Below are 23,724 nucleotides of genomic sequence, written 5' to 3'. Positions count from 1 at the left end.
TGTAGCTGTTTAGTCTGTTTGAGAGGTGGGTGAAGTAGCTAAATCGTAAGATCATCTAGATTCAGGCTAAGTTACTTAAACACTTGAATTATTGATCGTTTCCTTGTGCAATACACTGTTACTCAGCAAAATGATCAGAACAAAACAAGAAATAAAACCTTGAATGACTCATAGTTCAAAGATTTGTTTCACATTTATATTTTCTTTGGTTTAAAGAGAGCACTATAAACGTAATTTGTAAACTAAGCAAAAGGTTTGCATGTGTTTCTAAATTGTTAAACCTTTGCTATCATCACACAATTATCTCAGTCATCTGATCCAGAGGAGTACAGTCTCCTTTCCCACATGGGTGTGGTTTACATCACACATTAAAAAGAATAAGTAAACAAAAGCATGCAATACTTGAAACAGAAATCAATCATCCTAATCCACATTCTACAACAATGCTGCGTTTGTAGCTCTGTGCCTTGTGGCCAAACTTCTCCACTTTGGTGGGGAAGAGCTGCTGCTGTCCTGAATGTTTTGCTATTAATGTCATTAATCACCTTCCAGCTCATGGGTGCTACCTACTACAGTAAGTACTGCAGAAGCAGTGTGTGTTTATTTGAGTTTTTTTGCACTGCTTCTGTATTTTGATTTCATTTTTGTTAAATAAATAATGACACGGTGTAATATGTCACGTTTAGATGTTCATCTGAGGTTTTATTGACCTATTTTTAAAACCCATTAAGCCCCTTAGTTCATGTGTGTTTTTTTATTACATCCAGATATATAAAACCTTAAAACTAAAAGTGTGACAGTAAGTTTGCACTGCTGTAACACATGTCACAATTTTCTGAATTTCTTACAGGAACCCGTTCTGGCATGGTGAATCCAAAGGCAAAGAAGAAAGTCCGGTGAATTGCTTTCTTTTTAATATACTGTAAGCAGTAGGAGGCAGTAACTGTTCTCCTACATGCTGAGTAGACATTATATTAATAGGATTTGGGCACTAATGCCGTTTTTGATTCTGCTTAAAGATCAGATTCTTTATTGATATCATTACTAACTACTAGTCAGTTTCCTGTGGTCAAAATAAATTAGGGAATAAATATGTTTTCAGCATTAAAGCAAATGTGTGGAATCTATACATGAAGTAAACATTTTGAAACCAGATGGCCAAAATTATTTTTATACTCGACTTTAGTGTCTCTTTTTAATTAAATATTAATTTTTGTCTAATTTCATAAAGATGATTCTATTTAATTTAAAGTAAAGAACCTCATCTCTAACAATATCAGTCAAATAGTCAAATACGTGCATGTGCTTTGCTAACTTAGCTCTCAACCTTATCCTTACTAACATTGCATCAGCAGGACCAACATGGTTTTAATTTGCCTTCAGACTCTAGTTTCTTTGTGTTTAATGCTTTTACTTTGTTTAGGACTTCCTTCGGGGCCACAGCACCACCCATCATTGACTATCTGAAAGATATTCTACGGCGATATCCAGATGGTGGACAAATTTTGAAGGTTGGTGTAATGATGTAACAAAAACACACAACAGTTACTTTAGGTAATATTGGGATGCTGTGCAAATAATAATAACAATAATAAAATGTAAATGACAATAGAAAGCGACGGGTTTATGAGATTTACTACATTTTGCAGTTCTCATGAACATAAAAATGATTCACAATGGAACAACTGAAAACAGTAAAAATTTAAACTGAGACATTTTATTATTTCATGAAAAAAATTGTCTCATTTTGGATTTGGTGAAATCAACATGGTTGAATAAGTTGGGACGGGGCAACATTTAATGAGGTTAACTGGTAAAAAGTCAGTAACATGATTGGACAGAGACAAGTGAAGGGGCAGAGGTTCACCAATCTGTAAAGAAAAAAACATGTCTACAAGTTGTAGACATAGTGTCAGAATAATATTCCTCAATGCAAAATTGTGCAGATTTTGATTATTTCATCATCTACTGTATATAGATTCAGAGAATCTGGAGAAATCTCTGTGTGCAAGAGATAAGGCCAAAAGTCAGTACCACAGCCACACAGGATTTTCAAGGCCTCAGGCAGTTCTGCAAAACAGGCATGATTCTCTCATGCAAACCACTGCATTAGCTCCAGAACACTTCCACAAATCACTGTTTGTGAACACAGGTCACAGTGCCATCCACAAATGTGGGTTAAAGCTGTAGCTTGCAAAGAAAAAGCCATATGTCAATACGATTCAGAAAGGCCACAATCTTCTCAGAGCTAAAGCTTGTTTAAAATGGACTGAAGAAAAGTGAAAACCTATTCTGTAGTCTAGACAAAAAACTCAAAATTGTATTTATTTTTTACAAACATAGACGGGTATACAACTATTGCAAGAGCTTGTTCCGCATAGCCGGCAATAAGCCGGAGTTGCTCCCGGAGGGTGATGGGCTGCCAGGGCTGCCCTTTGTCACCGATTCTGTTCATAATTTTTACGGACCGAAATTCTAGGCCCAGCCAAGTGGCGGAAGGCTTTGTCTCAGAAGGTGACAGAGGTGGTCTCAGAATCTCATCTCTGCTTTTTGCTGTGGTTTTTGATGTGGTTCAGTTGGCTTCTTCGAGTGATGGCGTCCAGCTCGCAGCTAAGTGTGAAGCAGTGGGAATGAGAATCAGCACCTCCAAATCTGAGGTCATGGTTCTCAGCCAGAACAGGGTAGAGTGCCCGCTCCCAGGTCAGGACAGGGACAAGTTCCTGCCCCAAGTGGAGGAGTTTAAGTATCTCGGGGTCTTGTTCACGAGCGACGGGAGAAGGGAGCTGGAGATCGACAGACGGATTGGTGCTGCGGATGCAGTGATGCGGATGCTGTACCAGTCCATCATGGTGAAGAGAGAGCTGAGTGTAAAAGCAAAGCTCTCAATTTACCGGTTGATCTACGTCTCTACCCTCACCTATGGTCATGAACTGTGGGTAGTGATCCAAGATCGCGGATACAAGCGGCTGAAATGAGCTTCCTCTGAAGTGTGGCTGGCCTCTTCCTAAGAGATAGGGTGAGAGGTTCAGCCGTCTGGGAGGGGCTCAGAGTAGAGCTGCTGCTCCTCCACATTGAAAGGTGCCAGTTGAGGTGGTTCAGACATTTGACAAGGATGCCTCCTGGGCGCCTCATGGGTGAGGTGTCCTGGGCATGTCCCACCGGGAGGGAGGGAGGAAGGAAGGAAGGAAGGAAGGAAGGAAGGAAGGAAGGAAGGAAGGAAGGAAGGAAGGATGGATGGATGGATGGATGGATGGATGGATGGATGGATGGATCATCTGCCAGAGTGAATAGAAGAGGGCCCATATGGCATATTATCATCACTATGCATGTCTGATGGTATGGGGGTGCATTAGTGCCTATGGAATTCGCAGCTTGCATATCTAAAGGCACCATCAATGCTGAAAGGTATACACAGGTTTTAGAGCAAAATGTTCTCAATGAGGTAATTTGTTTTGCAGGGCAGGCCTTGAATATTTTAGAAAGATAATCCTAAACTCCGTACTGCATCTAGTACAACAGCATGTTTTCACAGTAGAAGAGTCCAGCTGCTGAACTCGCCTGCCTGCAGTATGGACCTTTCACCCATTAAAAACATTTGAAAGTGAACCTACACATTAATTGTGTGAACACAGAAGAACAAGAACAACAATTATTTCTACATTTAATGAAAATGTCATTTATTTCTACATAACATTGTGACAAATCCAAAATATAAAACAATGAGCTTCATAATATGTACTGACTCTGTCCTTAGACCATCAGCTCAGATTAGAAAAAGCTCTATTTAATTGGCAAAATGGAAACATGGATGTTGGTGGAGGTGTAACTAAAATATGGTTGTAATTCACAGAAATCTCCCAGATTTTGTGCTGCTTGCAAATGATAAGAGCCTGCAAATTTTTGCTTTTTTGCAACCGACCATACTGAGCTGGCATTTTATCAGACAAAATATTAAAAATATAATGCAGTACAATTCATCAGTTTTACCACAGAGTTAAATTTACACAAATATTGACCATTTTTGAAGCTTAAAACATTTTTGCCATTGTATGCTAAAGAACAAGAATGACTACATCATATACTCTGACTGGACACTTTGGACTACAGTGTCCAGTGAGTCTGAGTTAGACTGAAATGGACCCTTTTTTGTTTTTCCTCTGTAGACATACTTGCTGTGAGAAAGATCTACCAGCTTTCTGTGCAGAACTGTGTCAGTGGCAGCGTTGTACTGCCATTTTCTGCTCAAGGTTGTTTTTATTTGTCAACAGGAGCTGATTCAAAATGCAGATGATGCTCGAGCCACAGAAGTGGTTTTCATCCATGACGAGCGAAGCTATGGGACTGAAAGCCTTTGGACTGAAGAACTGGAGACATACCAAGGTATTCACTGAATAAAAGAAATATATTTCACAAAAACTATTATTTATTTACATTTAAAAGTAATAAATAGAGCCAATACATCTCCAGTTAAGAATGTCTGTCCGGGTTTGCTGGGAACTTTTTGGTTTGTTTTTATTTAACATTCTGCTTCCTTTGGGGGTCACGTCGAAAAGTGGAGCTACTCACTGTGGCAATCCCTTGTGACTAAAGGAGCAGCTAAAAGTAGCAGGTTCTGCTTGTTTCAGTGTGTAATTTCTCCCAAAGTATAGTGTGTGGATGTTTTTCCCCATATTTTTCCACATTATCAAACATTTCCTAGGTGGCTGTTTTTAGAAAGCCCTATAAAACTGGATTCTGATTGTAGACTACATAAAATATGTGATGTCACATGGTGGGACTGCAGTTCTGAATCCTCAGCTTTGGAATTTTGGCTGTCACCATCATTGTTTATTCAAGCTGTCCAAGGCCCTGGAAAAACTAGATTTCCAACAACAACTGATTGGAAAAACAAGTACAAAAATTTTCTCATTTTATTTATTTATTTTCTATTGTATAATTTTTTAATAGTAGTAATAGTGGGTCTTAGGTTGCTTATATTCTTTCATGTCTCAGGTGGTGCATAACAGGACAGATTACATTTTCTTAGTCTATATTTTCTGTGCTTTCTTGGATATTTGTGCTTTCAGAGACCAACGTTATCACTGTTAATGTGCTTCACTTAAAGGCATTGGTCATATAAGAAAACATGAATAACCTATGTGCATTTACAGCATCATTAAATAATATAGCTCCTGCTTCCTAACAAATTCCCACACTCACTTAATTCCATGTTTGTCTGAAAGGCAGAGCCTTGCAAAGTAAAAACTACTTGTTAACAAGCTACTGGCACTGTAATTCACTATGATAATGAATGTTGACTAGTGAAAACCAAATGTACTCACTTAATTAAACAGCCAAATAGTTTTATATGTATGTTCATGCAGCCCTCACCCTTAACACAGTTTAAACTTGCACAAGGTTGTTGAGCATTTTACTTTTGGAGCAAACCTCAGCTGATCACAGCACTGCAGTTTTTAAAACTGGCTTCATTTTTTAACAATGGAGCTTTCAGCTTAATTATAATATGCAGATCAAGAGAGAAGATTTAGGATAGTCACTGTTAATATTGTCTCTAGTTACCGTTACACTCAAAGTGTTCTACATAAAATCCATTTGCATAGCAACTGAAAAGTGTCTCCTGTCTTCTGATTTCCTTTCTGGAAAAATCTCATTCAGTGCACGTTGGTATAGAGATTCCAGAGAATGTGTCACTAACACATAGATACCTAAAGCATAAGCCTTGAGTTTGTTATGTTTTTACGAAGGTCCTGCTCTCTATACCTACAACAATGCCGCATTCACTGATGAAGACTGGGAAGGAATTCAGATGGCTGGAAGGAGTGTCAAGCGTGATGACCCAAACAGAGTGGGAAGGTTTGGAATCGGCTTCAACTCTGTTTACCACATAACAGGTGAAACTATGTGTAGTTAGATCACAGATATGAGTAGTAATTTTTGAAAAGATAAACAGTTAGCAGTAACATATTTTTACTTTGTTCATAGATGTGCCAAGTATATTCAGTTCAGGCCACCTTGGCATGATGGATCCCCAAGAAAAAATATTTGGAGAGAGAAATGGAGGGTTTCGGTGGTCTTTGGATGATTCTGAAGACCAAGAAGTTCTGCTGAATATGCATGATCAGTTTCAACCATTTAGAGATATAGTCTCACTTGTATGTGAACATGGATGGTCAAAAGTTGTCATGGAGGATCAGCACTTCAGTGGGACAATTTTTAGATTTCCTTTACGCAATGAAGCATCAGAAATTTCTGATAATCTGTATGACTCAAATAAAGTGGTTGAGCTTTTTGATAGCTTCATTGCAGATGCAGATTTGAGCCTCCTCTTCTTGAAAAATGTCACTTCCGTGTCCTTGTTACATATTAGTGAAGATGGAGCTGTTAACACCAGACTTGAAGTGAAATCCTCAGTCCCCACAGATGGTGTTTTGGAGCCAGAAGAGGAGTCAATCACTGAGGGTCTAACAAGGTTCAAAGTTATAACTGTGAGTTCAAAAGACCAAAAAGAGACAAAGTGGCTTCTGACAACATGTACCATGAAAGAGGGCGTTGCAGAAGATCTTGATTTGCTTACAAAGAAGTTGAGCTTTTTACCTCAAGTTGACCTGGCATTCCCCTGTGGTGAGAAGAGAGACTGTAGCCAGAGCAGACTGAGCTGCTTTCTCCCCCTTCCAAACAATGAATCCAATAAGACAGGACTCCCAGTTTATGTCAATGCATGCTTTGGCCTCACAGACAATAGAAGACACATCAAATGGCAAGAGGAAGACCAGAGACATGATGAACATGCTTTGTGGAATGAAATGCTGATGAAGAAGGTGTTTCCACAAGCATACATCAAGATCATTCAAGATGCCATTAAACTTGCCCAAAAATCTATCCTCCCTGTTTCCTCTGTGTACAATCTGTGGCCAGATCTCACTCAGATACAACACAAAGAAAAATGGCATGCTCTCACTCTGGATGTTTTTCATCACTTATTCAGACAGAACGTGGCCATCCTCTCTCTTGCTAAAGATGAAAGACAGTTTATCTCTCCATCAGAAGCTGTTTTCCCCTGCAATGGCCCAACAAGCACCAACATATTGTCTGCCATTAAAAGGGCTTTAGTGTCATGTGGAGAAAATCTTGTCACTTTACCAGCTAGTGTTGCAAAGGCTATAAATGAGGCCTACCCAAACCCTACTACCCTAAAACATGTGACTCCAGCATTCCTCAGGGCCATTCTCCACAGGACCGGTGTGGATAACATCACTAAAGATGACAAACTCAGTCTTTTGGAGTACATTTTAGGGGATGAACAATATAAAGAACTTGAGGGTCTTCACCTCCTTCCACTCAGTGATGGCTCTTTCAGATATTTCACATACGAAGAGGAAGACACTGCTTTGATTGACAGCCATGAATGTCCAAGGTAGGGTTTCCATACATCTATCAATATTTAAAATAATGTTATATTCATTATGACTAAAGTTGCCATTTTTATGTGTTATTCACATATTGATTGTAACTGAATATTTGGAAGGTTCAGGAATATTTCTATACTGAATGAACTCCTAACAGTTTGACAGAATCCATTGCACTTTTTTATAGAGTCTTGCTGCCATTCTGTAAACCCTTCTTCATCCCACATCATCTGACTCCAGCCTGCAGTGCACATCTGAAAGAACTGGCCAGAAGAAGTAAGTGAAAGTAATTTTAAACAATACAGAGTCATTTGTACACAGCTACACATTTTAGCACACACATTTATTCTTATCTTTAAAAAACAAATCTTTTTGATCTGCTCTTCAGATTTCTTCAAGGTCACCAACATTGATGCATCCCATTTGGCTGAATATGCAAGACGATATTTGCCACCAGACTGGAAGCAGACAGGGAAGAACCTTGTTGCATGGGACAACAACAACAGTCAGCATCCACCTTTAGACTGGTTCCAAGAATTCTGGAGGTTTCTCAACAATCATTTTAATGAGTTAAGTCCTTTCACTGACATACCTCTAATACCAGTTAGTCCTCTGTCTGGCAGTCAGACTGTATCAGTAGCAAAACTACAGCAGAACACAACTCTGATCTTTCAGAAAAGTAAACAGCTGAGTTTGCCAGACCGAATAGCTCAGCTGGTGAACAAAGTTGGTGGCACAGTGGTGAGAGGAAATGAGTGGCTCAAGCATGTAGACCTTGACTCGTACGTGCTGTGCCCATCTCCAAGGAGTGTTTTGAAGGTCCTGATGAATTTAGATTTCCAGCATCTTATCACAGAACTCACATCTGCCTCTCACACAGCACGAGAAGAACTGAAAGATTATCTCTCTTATCTGGATTCTCTCTCAAATACAGAGAAAGATTTTCTCTTGAGGTTGCCTTTGTTTCAAACCATGAAAGGATTCAGTGTTGCAGCTCAATCGAAACAAGCTGTGCTTCTGATCTCAGGCCTAACAGTACCAACAGAGCTCCCTATGCCTGATTCCATAATCCAGTGTTCTACTGAGACTGACCGCAGACTGTTACAGCTGCTCAAAGTTCATCTCTTGGACACCGCCGAAGCAGCCAATGTTCTTGTTGACAGCATAAGGAAAGGCGCTTGCAGCAGTGACAACACTAACAAAACAATGACTTGGGTTTTACAGCATGGTAAGGTGCTTTTCTCACAAAACGAATCCCTGAAATGCAGCTGTAAGGACTTGAGCTTCATTGAGGTGAATGGACAGCTGAAAAAGGCATCTGACTTTTTTGATCCAAGAATTCAGACTTTTAAAGTCATCTTTGAGTCAGACTTCTTTCCACCGCCTTCATACACTCATTCACTGCAGATGCTGGAAAGCTTAACAGAAATCGGATTACTGAATAAAGAGATGGATGTCTCACCTGAACATTTTCTACATGCTGCCACGCTGACTGACAAACTATACGTGAACTCACAAACCGAGGCCCTAAGAAGAGCTCAGGTTCTGTTGGAAATGTTGGAAAGTAATGATCTACTGACAAAGTTTTCTCACAGACAGCTTCATTGCCTCAAAATGCTTAAATGGATCCCATGTGAACAACCTGGAAGTGAGAAACAATTCAGTGATAAATCTCAGAAGTATTGTTTGTTTTGCCCAAATGAAATAAGACATTCTGTGTATAAGGACATTGTTGGACATGTAATGCCACTAACAGGTAAGCTCAGTGACAGAGTTAGCAACAGACTTGGTCTCAAAGACCTACCACCACCTGAAAAAGTGATTGAAAATCTTTCAGTCTTGAAATCAAAAGCACTGGAAATGGCTAATCCTGACACAGATGTAGACTTCAAAAGACAGCTGCACAGCATTTACAAACACATGCAAGACAACCTCTTTGTATTTGTTACAATGATGGGCAATGAGACATGTTGGCTATGGGCCCAGAACCAGTTTGTTGCACCCCAGGATCTGGTTCTTGAATACCCAAATAATCTAGATCTGAGTTCTTACATTGGGAAGGTGCCAAGTGAATTTTTGCCATACAGAACATTGTTCCAGAGGTTTGGCCTGAGAAAAGTACTTTCCAATGAAGACATTTTGGGCATTCTGTACTCCATCCAGCAAACAATTGAAGCAAGACAGCCGCCATTTGCAAGTTCCTCAGAGGTCAAAGTGTCAATAGAAATTCTCAACTGGCTCTGGAAAGAGAAGAAAACAGTTCAGGATGACATCCCAGTGCCAGTCATTGCTGATGGAGGAAAATTTACCCTTAAACCACGATCAACAGCTCTTTTCTGTGATGTAAGCAAAAATGGACTGAAAGAACTAAACTGCAGAGAAGAGGAAATTTATGTCATACATGAGGAAATCCCAAAAGCAGCGGCTGAATGGCTGGAAATTCGTTTTCTCAGTACCCACATCCTTGATCCAGAGGAGATAGGAATAGAACAGTGTGGACAATCTGAACCAATAACAATGAGAATAAAAAACATTCTTAAAGAGTACGATGAAGACAGTGACATCTTCAAAGAGCTCATCCAGAATGCAGAGGACGCTGGGGCAGATGTTTGCAAGTTCTTGGTGGATTTCAGAGTACACAGAGATGCCCCCGAAAGCCTGATTGACCCTGACATGGCTCTTTGTCAGGGACCTTGTCTTTGGGCTTTCAATAATGAGCAGTTCACAGCAGAGGATTGGAAAAATATTGTCAGAGTTGGCTCAGCCTCAAAGGAAAACAAAGCAGAAAAAATTGGAAAGTTTGGACTTGGATTCAACACTGTGTATCATGTGACAGATGTCCCCTCCATCCTTAGTGGCAACACTCTTCTCATATTTGATCCAAATGTTACTCATCTCACAAAGCATATCAAACATAAATCAAATCCTGGAATCAAGCTGGATCTCTCTCAACAGCGACTCTTTCATTGTTTTCCTGGTCAGTTTGGATCATATGAAAACATTTTTGACTGTAATTTCACCAGAAAAAGTCCTCCTGAACCCTATCCAGGCACTCTGATCAAACTACCTTTCCGAAGTGAAGAAGAGGCTGCCAAATCAGAAATAAACCCAAAAGTGTATGAAAAACCCCATATCCTTGATTTTCAACATCTCTTTTCTAAAAACTCACAAACCCATCTGCTTTTTTTAAAGAACATCATTACATTATCCCTCCAAAATATCCCACACAATGGATCAACTCCACCAAGAGAAAATGAAATAGAGACCATCTTCTCTGTGTCAAAAACTACTGTGAGTGCAATGGAGATTCCTGATGACACCAGTGTGTCCAAGCAACGTCATGCTGAGAAATCACTGATGAAACTTGATGGTAAATGCAAAGAGGTGATCAATTGCTGCAAAATCAGCATTGTGAAAATATCCAGTCAGCAGTCTAATGAAACTAAACTTCAGTTCTGGCTCCTGTACAACTGCTTTGGGACAGATGAGTCCTTTAAAATGGCCATTCACAAAAACAAGCAGGCCAGTTTCTCTTTGCCCATTGGAGGGATTGCTGTGCCTTTGCAAAACGATCCAGAAACTGGAAAATTCACCACATTACAAACAGATCTTGTTGGACAGGCCTTTTGCTTCCCTCCTCTTCCCATTCACACGGGTCTTCCTGTCAATGTAAATGGCACATTTGCTGTGACAAGCAACCGAAAAGGTCTGTGGGAAACTGGAGTGAAAAATGACTGGAACAAAGCTCTCCTTCAGGATCCAGTAGTGACAGCATATGTTACTGTACTCAAGGCACTAAAGAAAATGTCAGAAGATGAGCAGCTGGTGAGTTACTGTTATCACACCTTTTGGCCTGAGAGAGAGAAAGTGACTGAAACTTTCAAGCCTTTAGTGGATGCACTTTACTCAACCATTGTTGACGACTCTGTTGGTCCAGAGCTCTTTAGTGATGGAGAACAATGGTTCTCAATGAACAATGCCATATTTCTTCATGAGAGCATTGAAAATGATGAAAAGATTGGTGACCTTGCAGTGCAAGTTTGTCAGAAATATGCAAAAGGACCCAATCATGTTGTTCCTCTTCCACTTTGGCTGAGAAATAGCTTCAAACAGGCTGGCCTAGAAAAGGTTTTACAAAACAGGACCTGGAACTGGGAGAAGTTCTACAGAGAAGCAGTGTTTGGTAACCTAACTACAATGGACTCGAAGAGTAGAGATACCCTTGTGCTGCATGCTATTGACCTTCATATCAAAGAAATTGACAATCTGCTGCTCTGCTATCCATGCATACCCACAAAGGGTGGACAGCTCCAACATGTCAGGAAACTTGTGAATCCTACAGGGAAAGTGGCCTGTCTTTTTGAACCAAACGAGGGACGCTTGCTGGATGGATCCGAAAATGACTTCAGATCTCCAAAAAGGATTCAGCGTTTGTTGGAACTTGGTATGGCAAATGATCATCTCCCATTGGAAGACATCACAGAGAAAGCAGGCACGATTAATAAAACCTGGAGCATTGACAAAAAGAAAGCATTTGTCGACTTGAAGTGTCTATTTGAACTTATGAAGAATCACATTTATGATAAAGACTCTCACCACTGGAAAACACTGAGGACAACTGCATTTCTTCCAGCATATTCACCTGGTGATGCAAAAATGGAAGGAAATGTAACACTTAAAAGGCCCACTGATGTTTTTAGTGACAAATGCTCCCTTCTCGTTAACATGACACAACCAGTGCTGAATAATAGTAATTTGAAAATACACCACAGTGATCCAGTCCTAAAGATCTTGGGCGTGAACAGCACCCCGAAGCCAGAGGTGGTGCTCCAGCAGCTGCATGAAGGAAGCAAACAAGCACACTCCATTGACAGATCCATGCTTTACAAAATAGCATTTGAGTGCTATACGTGTCTGGATCAGTGGATCTGTGACTCTGGAAATGCCTCTTACATTTCACAACAAGCAAGTTCATTTCCATTCATCCTCATTGGTGATACATTTGTGAATGTTGATCATGCAGCTGAGAACGGGCAATTTGAAGCAAAGCCCTATCTCCACGTACTTCCAGCTGCCTTCACAAGCTTCAGGAACCTCTGGAAATGTATAGGTGTTGAAAAACAATTCACGATCACTCAGTTTCTAACTGTGTTGCAGGAATTAAAAGCTCAACATGGAAACAAGCCCCTAACAAAGAGTGATCTCTCAGTTGTCTTCACAATTTTAAACAAAGGGATTTTTGAGGCCAAATTGAAAATCACGGATGACTGTCTGATACCCAATGAGCATGGAGTTTTGCAACCTGCAAATGAGCTGTTTTACAATGACAGCCCGTGGATGCCACTCACTTCAGGTGTCACATTATGTCACGAGAATATCCCACGAGCTATGGCTCGCCACCTTGGAATCAAAACAACAAGGCATCATACTCTGGAAAACCACATAGTTGATGACCTTTCACCATTTGCTTTTGACTTTGAACAGCAGGAACAGCTGACTGTTCGTATTAAAAACATAATTTCAGCCTATCCATCAAAGAAGGATATCCTTAAAGAGCTCATCCAAAATGCTGATGATGCAGAAGCAACAGAAATTCACTTCATCTGGGACAAAAGACAACATGGAAAAGAAAAAACATTTGGGAAGAAATGGAACAATCTCCAGGGTCCAGCACTTTGTGTGTTCAACAACAAAGTGTTTTCTGATGCTGACATTAAGGGAATTCAACAGCTGGGAGAGGGAGGAAAGCACAGAACCCCAGGGAAGATAGGCAAGTACGGAGTTGGATTCAACTCTGTTTACCATCTGACTGACTGCCCTTCGATCCTTACAGGAGATGAAGTACTTTGCATTTCTGACCCCAATCAAAAATACATTGAAAATCATTCAAATAACCAGCGATATGGCATTGGCTATAAACTAGCTGACACTTTCAAAGAAATGTACGTAGATGTCTACAAATCCTTTCTTCCAGACAAATTTTCTCTTAAAGACGGCACCATGTTCAGATTACCTCTGAGAATGGGTACAAATGCAAATACCTCCAAAATATCACAGCAAGGAGTCACTGACCGCGACATGAAAGAACTGTGCTCTGCCCTGTCTGAAGATCCTGAAGGACTAATTCTCTTTCTGAAAAACATCTGCAAAATCAAAGTCCATGAAATCAGTGAAGATTCACAAGAACTTAAAACCATCTTTGAGGTTGAAAAAACTCTGCCACAAAGAAGTCGTGAAGAAAAAGATGCTTTTGTAAAACATCTACAAAATGCACTGCAATCAGACAAAACAGCAACACCGCACAAGACTTTCTATGAAACTGTGATTTCCACCTCAGATAAAAGACAAAGTAAGTGGATTGTTGCAGAACAATTTGGCTCCTTCAAAGACAGCTTTGAATTAAAACTATCAGAAAAACTTCCCCAAGCATCATTAGCTGCACGTGTGAACACAAAGGGATCCAGCGTTGTGGATTTTAAAGGAGAAGCCTTTTGTTCACTTCCTTTGCCAGGGAAAACTGGACTGCCAGTACATGTCAATGGAAACTTTGAGGTTGATTCTGCCAGGACAAGCCTTTGGAAAGAAGATGGGAAGAGTAAGAAATCAGGCTGGAATGAGTCTTTGAAACAGCACGTCATTGCTCCGCTTTATGCAGATCTCCTGCATTACATCAGGCGCAGCATTGCAGTCAAGAAAGTTTTCTCGAAAGTAAGAAAACTTACTTTAATAGAAAATACTAACTCATGTTTCAATACAGAATATTTGTGTTTTTGGCCAACTGTGTCCAAAGATGTTTACCCAGACTGGCATGAAATGATACATGAAGTATACAGATCATTGAAAGAAAAAGGCCTTGATGTAATCCCTGTTATGACGACCATAACACGTATAACTACATATAGAGAAATTAAACAGCACTCTTTTGACTGGAGTAATGTCAGTGAAACAGACTCAACTGAGGCACCTTACTTGACAACCTTGGGAAATTTCCAGCTGAATAACATTTTGGAAGATCTTGGAATGAAGCTGGTTCCTTATTCCGCAAAGATGCAGAGGATTTGGACAAGTTTCAGATCTGCTGGGGTTGAAGTGAAAGAGGTCAGTCCCTCCACTGTGCAGACTTTCCTACGAGCAAAACCTCTAAATGATCCAACCCAAACAGATGAGGATTTGCCTTTACCCATAAGTGCTACTTTGATCAAAGATGAGAAAAGATGTTCAGAGCTCCTGAGTTTTTGTTTAAAAGATTTCTCCTCAGAAAAGGTCACCCAGGACAATGCCAGTTTGCTCGAAGGCCTTCCACTTCTTCTCACGAAAGATAATGTTTTGAAAATGTTCAGCTCCCAAACACCAAAGTGGATATCGAGGTATGCAAATCTTTTCTTTGACTACAAGGATGAATTTTCAAATTATAAGATCAACATTTGGCACATTGAGCTTCTTCAAAGATTAAAACTTGTCAGAAATATGACATTGCCCTGCTCAGAGAAATATCTGAAAACATTAATTCAGCATCTTCTTTATGACTGTGACATTGATCCACACAGTGGTTTTCATGTCCCCAATGAGAAAATATTGAAGTGGCTAAAATTACTTTGGAAGTTCATAATGAGTGAAATTAAACTACCAACATCTAGAGATGACGAGTCCAGTCTTACACTCAGTGATGTAAGGAAACTCTTCAGCAACTGCTATATTTTACCTGTTGTGTGTCCAAGGTTGAACAACAAGCACTTCCTGCAAACAATGAAACACATGTCAAGTGTTGTGTTTGCCTCAGAAAAACACAAAGACATATCAGGCATCCTCTTTAAACTTGGTTTTATGACTTCTGATCATGTATTCTTCTCTGAGATGGATCGATGGATATATTCATGTCTACAAGATGAACTTCTCGATGTAGATGATGAAAGCTCAGTGTTGGATCAAGTGTACAACATTAATTGCTCAGAGTTTTCCCACCTTTCAAATGATGATATGAAAGAGTTTCAGATGTTCCTGCAATCAGGATTATCCAAGTCCAAAGTCAGCAAAGAGTATGTGAGGAAACTTAAATCCTTACCAATATTTGAAACAACACAAGGTGAACGAGTGAGGATTGATGGACCTAAGAAGGTTTTCATCGTCAAAATCAAATATTCAGTCATATTTCCAGATTTGTTCAACCTACCTACAAACAGCAGCATTTTTCTGAAACACAACTCTGAGAACTACATGCTGTCAGAAACACTCAACATTCAGGTCCTGGATGATTTGCAGTATTTCATGAAGTTCATTCTGCCTGCTGTACACCAACTCACAGGGACACAGATTCTTCACAGCCTCAAACTGTTGCTGTCACTAGATTATTCGTTGAAGGAAAGAAAAATTATCATCTCCTCACTGAAGACGGTGAAACTGATTCGCAGTTCTCAAGGTAGACTGGAGCCTGCATCATACTACTTTGATGAGAGTGTTGAGCTGTACAAACGAATGTTGCCCCACGAGAGATTTGTTCCTGAGACATTTTGGTCTGAACTGTGTGAAGGAGATGACTACACAACAGAAAAAGCAAAAGAGCTGGTCAGAGAACTTGGAATGAAGCATGTTGTGTCAGCGGACGAGATAATACATTTTGCACACCAGCTGGAATCAGAAGCAAAAGTTAACAGAAGACTCAAAGACATGAAACTGAAATCATCATTACTTTTCAGGGAAGCCTTAAATAAAGCATGTGATCCCAAAGACAACAACGAAAGGTTGCTGGAAAGCATTGCTGACATCAAATTCATTTTTCCAGTTATGATTCGAAAAGAACTGTCCAACTACCACCAACCATTTGCTCCTGAAGGAACTACTGTTAAAATTAGAGGCTCGTTGATTGAGAAAAATCCAGAGCATCAAGATTTGATTTGGACCTCCATGCCAATTATAGACCTACCATTTATGTCACAAGGTCTTCAGAAAATGATAAAAAATGTTGGAGCTCATGAAGAACCACCTCCAAACTGTGTTGCCAGTAACATAAGAAACATCTGTCAGTCACCATGTGAAACTGACCAGCTGATCAAAACACGAGCTAAAGTGTTCAGAAGTTCCTACGCTTACCTGCAAGAAAAAAGATTTGAAGGAAACCAGCTGACTGGTCTTCCTGTTGTGTTGGTTGAAAAAGACACAAAACTTGTGACGGTTGATGACGTGTGTCTGTCGCTCTCCTATGATCGTGACTTCAGACCATATCTGTACAAGATTACTCCAGAAGATGCAGTGTATGCACCGTTCTTTCGGAAAATTGGTGTGAAGAAGAAAGCTACTGCAGAGCAATATTGTAATGTTTTGGCAGCAGTTTACGCTGATTCCTGTGATAAACAAAAACTACATTCAAACCAGCTGAGAACTGTGAAACGAGCTGTTGAGCAGTTGTTTAAGTTAATCAGTGCTCAGGGAAACCAGAAGCTTCTTGAAAATGTTGAGACTCTGTATCTTCCTGCAGTAGATGGTAAATTATACCCATCATCCACACTCTGCTACAACGACACAGTGTTTGAGACCAAAAGGTTGGAAGAAGCGCTGGAGAACAAGTTCCTGCTGCTTCAGAAACTCAGTGAATGTCATTTGGGCAACGACAAATACAAGCATCATCAGCTGTTGCAACTTCTGCCTCAGAAATTTCAGCCAAAGATGCTGTCTGAGTTCACAGAGGAAAGAGTTGTGGAATCAGAGATGCAGCTTTGTGAACTTGAGACTGGCTGTGAATTTAGTGGATGGTTTGATAAACATCTCTCCTCAGGAGCCTTTAAATATGGATTAATTTGTCTTATTAGAGAGAATTCTCAAGGCAAAATAACACAAGAAGATGCCACTAAAATGTGTGAGAAGACTTTTGGCAGTATACAAATTTTGTGCTGCAAAACTTTGGAAACAGCTCTCTGGCTCAATAAACAGCCCCTTCCCAAAACTGATGAAGAAACAGATGTTTTTGTGAAACGAGAGCAACAAGGGTGTACCTTTTACTTAAAGCACAATGATGACATGGCTCTCAAAGTGATAAATGAAGTCATCATGACACTGACAAAAGAGATTAATGCTCTTTTAGGAAACAGAATTGCATCGGTTCACCTTCCAGTGCTGGGACAACTCCTCATGTGTGACGATCTGCAAGATGTTCGGAAAACTTTGGCTAAACATCAGATCCGTGACAGTGCTGAAACTGAAAGTTCCTCTTTTAGTCCAGCAGCCCCTGGGACAGAGGTTCCAGAAGAATGGCATGATTGTTTGGACATGAATGTCCTCAACAACTTTGAAGAGGGGGAATATGTTGGCTACAGCATTGATGACAAGTACATTTATGCAGTTATTGTTGAAGAACTGCCTGGTCACAATGGACGATATTCATGGAGATACAAAATAGAAGTAGGAGAAGATGAGCCCATTGAAGTCAGCTGTGTTGATCTGTTTCAGTTTAAACGAGAAAAGAAGGTAAAAACAGAAAGGAGGAAATGCATGGAGCCAGAACCACAGAAGAAGACGCTAAAACCAGAAGAAAACACTTGCATGGAGCTGGAACCACTGACAGGAGCTGTGCCACATTCTTCTGAATCATCAACAAATTCTTTACCAGCCTCTGTTGAGGAAGCTAAAAGGGAAATTGATAAATGTTTGACAGAGATCTGGAGGCTTCCTGAGGAGGAGAGGCACAAAGCCATCAAGAGGCTGTACCTCAGGTGGCACCCTGACAAAAATACGGATTGCCAGTCTCTCGCCAATGAGGCATTCAAATATTTACAGAATCGAATTGATGAGCTCAGCAAACCCAAAGCTGCAGGCTCGACCTTTTCAAGCAGAAACACAAATTTCAGAGGCTTCTATGAAGAGTGGAATCAGGAGGCCAGGTATCACAGAAATAGTCGAGAGAGGTTCTCTAGAGGCTATAGAGGTTTCCATTCCTACAACTTCTGGACCCACAATGAAAATGTCCCAAGGCCAGACAGAGAAGAGGCCAGCCGCTGGTGTAGACAGGCTCGCTGCGATCTCAATGCAGCTCACAAAGACACTGGTGGAGGGAGCACAGAGTGGTGTCTGTTTAAGGTCCATCAAGCAGTAGAAAAGTCTCTCATAGCAGCATGCTATAAAAGAAATGGACAACGCCCCAACAGCAGCTCAATTTCAGCCACTGCTGCACAAGTTTCCCGCTACAGCCTCCAACTGAGAGATCTGCCTGAGATTGTGAAAAACCTGCAGACACTCGGGGTGGATCCCAAAAGGACTCAATATCCCAACTGCCATCCATATCCTCACATACCAAACGGACAATTCAGATCAGAGAATGAAATGCTGGCACTGAACAAGGCATCTGAGCTCCTTAATAAAATAGAAGCATATGTGAATTAAGGATTTAAAACAAGGTATTGGTCAGTGTAACTGGTTTTCTACATGTTAAAAGTAATGTAATGTAAAGTGTAAAACTGAAATATTATTTAACATCAGAAAGAAAAAAGAAAACTTTTATTTTACTTATTTGTCTCACTTCTCATACTCAGTACTTATTATTATGTTATGGTGTGCATGTATATGTAAACACACTGAAGAAAATTGTAAGTACTAAATTACTTTATTTTGGATTCTTGTCATTTAAAGCTGCTTATTGGTGATATCGATATATTCTGTGTTATGAAAATGAAAACATCAGATGTTCTTTGTAAGTCTTGTTGACACTGTTGACTACTCTCTGAGATCAAAACAGTCACTCAGTGAATTTCTTACTGTTTGTTAAAAACCTGCCTTGGATCAATATACTCACTGTATGCTTGTAATGTAAATGCAAATATGCAGTTTTGGTGTTTTAAAGTTATGACTATTTGCTGAGAGACAGTATAACTACCGCATACTGATTTTTACTTGTATCCAGTTTTGTCTTCTGAAAAACTTAAAATCTTTAAACTTAAATCCACATTGCAATTGGGGAATTTTTGTTTTGTTTTCCTTTTTTTTTTTTTTAAATATTTGCTAGCAGAAAGATCTGAAGAGGACCTTAAATGATGTCTTTAATCATTTCTCCTCCCATGTAATTGGGACTTTTTTGTCTGATTAGTTAAACAGACCAAATTCTCCCTCTTTAAGTGTTTCCAAGTCTGGTCATGTCTCTGGACATGCATGTGGATGGTTAGAAACAATATTTACCCTTAAATGTCAATGTGATATAAAAGAAAATGCATCTAGAGAGTCACAGACCAAAGATCTGATCAATAACAGACAAGCCACTCACTGTGGAAAACCTTAGCCATATTTATTTTATCCAACACTGTAACACTATGATAAAATAAGGAAAAGCCTAATAGGTTCCTTTATGTATTGGACAGATCTGTTAGAAACAGTAACAAGTGCTTCACTGTTTAACATCACTCCTAAAACCTGGTTTACTTTTTATGAACAACTGATCAGACGTTCAGTAACCAATGAAGAGAAAGGCTTCAAGTTAAAAGAACTTTTTTTATTCATTATGAAATCATGTTATGAAAATAATGACAACTAACCATATATCAGACAAATGCATCTTTCCATATGTTAACAACGTTTTGCTGTAAAGGCTGTGACATCTCCGCCGTCACCAGAGCATAACTGTGTTCTGTTTGTGCTTGGCGTGTACTTCACCTCATCCTGCTGTTGTTTCATACCATAAAAATGTCTACAAGGCTTTTCACGTCTCCTTCCAGTGTTTCCACATGAAAATCCTTTGCAAATAACCTTCTGTTTGTAAGGGAGAAGTTCACATATATACCAGATTTAGTCTTTGTGTTCTGCTTCCTGTTGTCTAATCCTTCAATCAATAATTTACACAAAATCTGTACATACTTACAGCAGGCTGATGCCTGTTTCTGAAGGGTTGTGCACATAGAAAAAAGAAGCAAGAAAGTTGACGTGATACGATGGGAGGTCAGGGTGTTATGAGCATATTAGACACTTGCCTTAATGACAAATGTAACCCAACAACTTTCAGTCACTCAAAATGAGTCTGACATTCTGCAACAAAAGCCACACCCACTTCTTCCAGTCTTTTGCTATAAAACACACACTCGACACAGCTGACAGGGACGCACATTAAAATATTTATGGAATGAATGAGTGTGTGTTTGTAATGGCTGATGTTAGGATCAAGTATATTTATCTTAGCCAAAAAGATGCAAACCTTTGGGTACGATAAGAGCGAAATTTGCTATTTCTAACCTCCATCTGCATATTTACCCCCCCCCCCCCATATCCAACAGCTGATAAACTCCAGCTGGGCCTGGAACAGACGTCTGAAAAAAATACTTAAGGCTTTTATCGTTTAGCACGTTATTCTTCGACTGATCGGCACTTACTGTATGCAGTCATTCATCTTTCACATCACTCATATTGCATTTTTGTTCACATAAAACTCTGTTACACATTTCAGAATTAGAAAACGATGAGACTGAGTTACCACAGCATTATGTGGAAGCTACTGGCACTACAAACTAAAGCACAAATGAGCGAAAAAGAAAATAACACGAACTGCTCCTCCTTCTCCTCGGACGCCGCTGCTGTGTGCTTCTTTATTGTTGCGATAACTTGATCTGTACTGAGCTGCAGAATAAAAATCTGGGGTTCATTTCAGGGTGCAGCTGCTCCTACAGGTGTAGCGGCAAATCCCGTGAAAAGCATCGGACCAGTAATGGTGCAGGAGGCTGAACATGAAACGTGTCGGAGGTCATTCGAGTCAGGGTTTGGGTACTGGCATCAGTTCTCTTCTATGGCACAAGTGTTTGGCAAACACAGTTAACATTCAACATTTTTGAGATTGACAAAATAAATTATGTCAATGGCACACCGCTGTATCATACCGTAACCACCTGCTCTGCCGCTCTCAGGTGTCCTGGGTTTAGATGAGGTTTTGTCATACATACAAAACTCACTTCAATAACACAAGAATGCCCTTTAAAAAGTTATTTGCTGAGACCAGAAATTGAGAGAAACAGGCTTGAGGTTTGTGTCCAAGTTTTGCATCCATGTTTCTTTCACATTTTTCCTGCACGAGTAGAAAAAAAAAAAGCGGGCAGATCGCTTTTGCACAACCGAAGCCATCCAGAGATCGAGCCTGCAACTGCTACAAGCCCCTGTAGATGCTTGTCCTGCTGTCTCCTGTAGTGTCATAAAGCCACATAGGGTAGTGGGGGTCAACCCTGCCACAATTAGCTCCTCACATGTTGTAAGCCACATATATGGGATCCAGCTGGTCAGCCAGGAATCCATCTCTGAGGTGCATGCGTTGTTTCTCCCCTCTGGAGTTGATGGGGATGACGCCGGGGTCTACCACCACCACCACCCCTACGATGAGGTAGTGCTCCTCCAGGACCACATTGGTGACCAGGGCCACCAGGTCGAGGGCCTCCTGCTCAGATCCCTCCAGTTCTACAACCACCACGAGCAGGTTGGTCCATGTGAACACCGCACTGGAGAGAGGAGGAGGAGGATGGTGGATGAAAGTAAATACAGAGAAGTCATGTAGAATTCATATTTCTTCGTCATTTTTAAAATTGATCAAGTAAATAAATCTCTGTTGTCATATTGACAACTAGCGACTAAAGGTGTTGTAGGTTTCTCACCATTCAGCTATGCTCTTGTGAGAACAGATAACAGAGGTCTCGATGTCAATTGGGTGATACCTCATCCCCCTCAGCTCCAGAGTCTCATCAAGAGAGCCCACCACATAGAGGGCGTCGTGACGCTCTGAGACACACAAACACCCACAGTCAGACTGTTCAGTTTACGTTTTGATACTAGAAAATACTTAAATTAGCTTTCCGTGGAAAGATTGCAGACTTTAAGTTAGACTAAGCATTGGTCACTCACCTCCGCTGGCATCGGTCAGCTCAGTGCGCCGCAGGAAGCCCAGGTAGCCGGTCCTTGCCCAGACTGTCTGAGTGTCTCCGAAGCTCAGCTTGGTGTTGAAGTGGTCAGCATGCAGCGCCTCCTCCCCATAAACTGTGTAGTATCCTGTGGCATTGTGGGGACTGCTCACCCAGATCTGATACACATATTAGTTACAATTGGTGACTGTTACATTCAGAAGCACACACTTTGCTCTTTCTTCTGGTCAAAGTTCTGAAGCGCTACAAACCCAATATGATGAGTCACAAGCTGCGTATTCCTCATGCTGATCCCATTAAAGGGTATCAAGTATAAAATCGGTGCCAAATCAACATACAGATCTATTTGTTGTGGTGACCTCTTGAAATAAGGGAGAAGCTGAAAGAACCCTGCAAACTTGTTCCAAAAAAAAAACAAAAGCCAAGTAAATTAATCACATTAACATTGAACTGCTGTTCAGCCTAAAAGGTCACTTTGTGTAGCTTTTACACAAATTTCAGCAAGATGTTTTAAAAAGCAGCACTGATATGTAAATAGACATTTGCTTCTACTGTGCTGAATGAATTCTGCTGCTAAAAACAAAAAAACAAAACACCTTAACTCTAAGATGTTTTTAGGTTATTGCAGAAAGCGACTGTAACCTGCTTTAAAGGGGACTGAATAATAAGTGGTTTTTCTTATTGTCTAGAGGTTGCCTTAAAACTGCACCCACAGTCTGAGCAGCGCCCAGACTGCTGCTCCACTTGATCACCGGTGTTATCCAGCATGGTGCCATCTACGCCCACAGCAGCAGGGGAGGGGTTTTCACGGTCCTACAGATGATGGGAGCATCTGAGAGACAAACATGACATAATTATTGTTATTTTTTGTGGGGGAAACGCACTGTTTAATCGATGCCCCCCCTGCTTACTGACCAAACAGTTTTATCGCTGTTTCAGGTGAAATATAAGCCGGATATCCTTCATCGGTTTTTGGGCATGTTGTATAGGTTATGATCGCATTAGCGCTCCTTGTCGGCCAAATAGGCGACAACAAGACCTGTGCGAATATAACAAGTATGTGCACTAGCTTACTTAGCAGCCTACCAACTATTGTAGGCCGTGGTTGGTTTTAAACAATGCGGAAGATATTTGAGGACGCAAGCAGCACACAAACAACAATTTCACATACCGTTCTCATCCTTCCTAAGCAATGTGCTTGAATGTAAGTACTTTTCGTGCGAACGCGGTAAAAACACCATATTAACAAGGGTTAAATAACGGCGGAACACTGTCGTCTACATTTTATCGTTTTCCTTTGAGATGATGCTGCAGCCCGTTTTCTGATAAAAACGGGCTGCAGCATCATCTAGCGAGCGGCGGGACAACTGTCCTCACTGGGAAGCTCTGAATGAGTTTCACGAGATGCTCTGAAAGTTTCGTTTCACTCAGAACATTTGAAGAATGTGGCT

At 40.4% G+C, this 23,724-nt stretch overlaps 2 protein-coding genes across 5 annotated transcripts; one reads left to right on the top strand and one right to left on the bottom strand.

Annotated features, from left to right (window-relative positions):
• Nucleotides 1-864: 864 nt before the first annotated feature.
• On the top strand, nt 865-20,620 carry LOC147311726 (sacsin-like). Its single transcript, XM_086265550.1, has 7 exons — nt 865-896; nt 1,424-1,511; nt 4,269-4,380; nt 5,745-5,891; nt 5,983-7,414; nt 7,594-7,682; nt 7,795-20,620. Exons 1-7 carry the CDS (start codon nt 865-867, stop codon nt 18,774-18,776), a joined length of 12,882 nt encoding a protein of 4,293 aa, XP_086121676.1. The 3' UTR covers nt 18,777-20,620.
• LOC147311725 (disco-interacting protein 2 homolog A-like) lies at nt 19,855-23,592 on the bottom strand. Of its 4 annotated transcripts, none has more exons than XM_086265554.1 (6): nt 23,445-23,592; nt 23,189-23,312; nt 22,987-23,105; nt 22,257-22,431; nt 22,010-22,133; nt 19,855-21,856 (listed from the first exon to the last, which is right to left on the bottom strand). In XM_086265554.1, the coding sequence occupies exons 3-6, from the start codon at nt 23,047-23,049 to the stop codon at nt 21,604-21,606; spliced, it is 615 nt and encodes a 204-aa protein (XP_086121680.1). In that variant the 5' UTR covers nt 23,050-23,105; nt 23,189-23,312; nt 23,445-23,592; the 3' UTR covers nt 19,855-21,603. The 4 variants fall into 4 exon arrangements, with proteins under 4 accessions (XP_086121680.1, XP_086121682.1, XP_086121679.1 ...); XM_086265556.1 differs by having other exon boundaries at nt 23,026-23,105; XM_086265553.1 differs by lacking the exon at nt 23,189-23,312.
• Between the last annotated feature and the right edge of the window lie 132 nt (nt 23,593-23,724).

This window comes from Aulonocara sp. 'chitande type north' Nkhata Bay, linkage group LG16 (genome assembly GCF_057382095.1).
Source record: "Aulonocara sp. 'chitande type north' Nkhata Bay isolate Kocher_YH1m ecotype deep benthic linkage group LG16, A_spYH_male_GT1.1, whole genome shotgun sequence".
NCBI classification, from domain to species: Eukaryota; Metazoa; Chordata; class Actinopteri; order Cichliformes; family Cichlidae; genus Aulonocara; species Aulonocara sp. 'chitande type north' Nkhata Bay.
The sequence above is the reverse complement of the archived record's forward strand: the minus strand, read 5'-3'. Positions and strand labels throughout refer to the sequence as shown.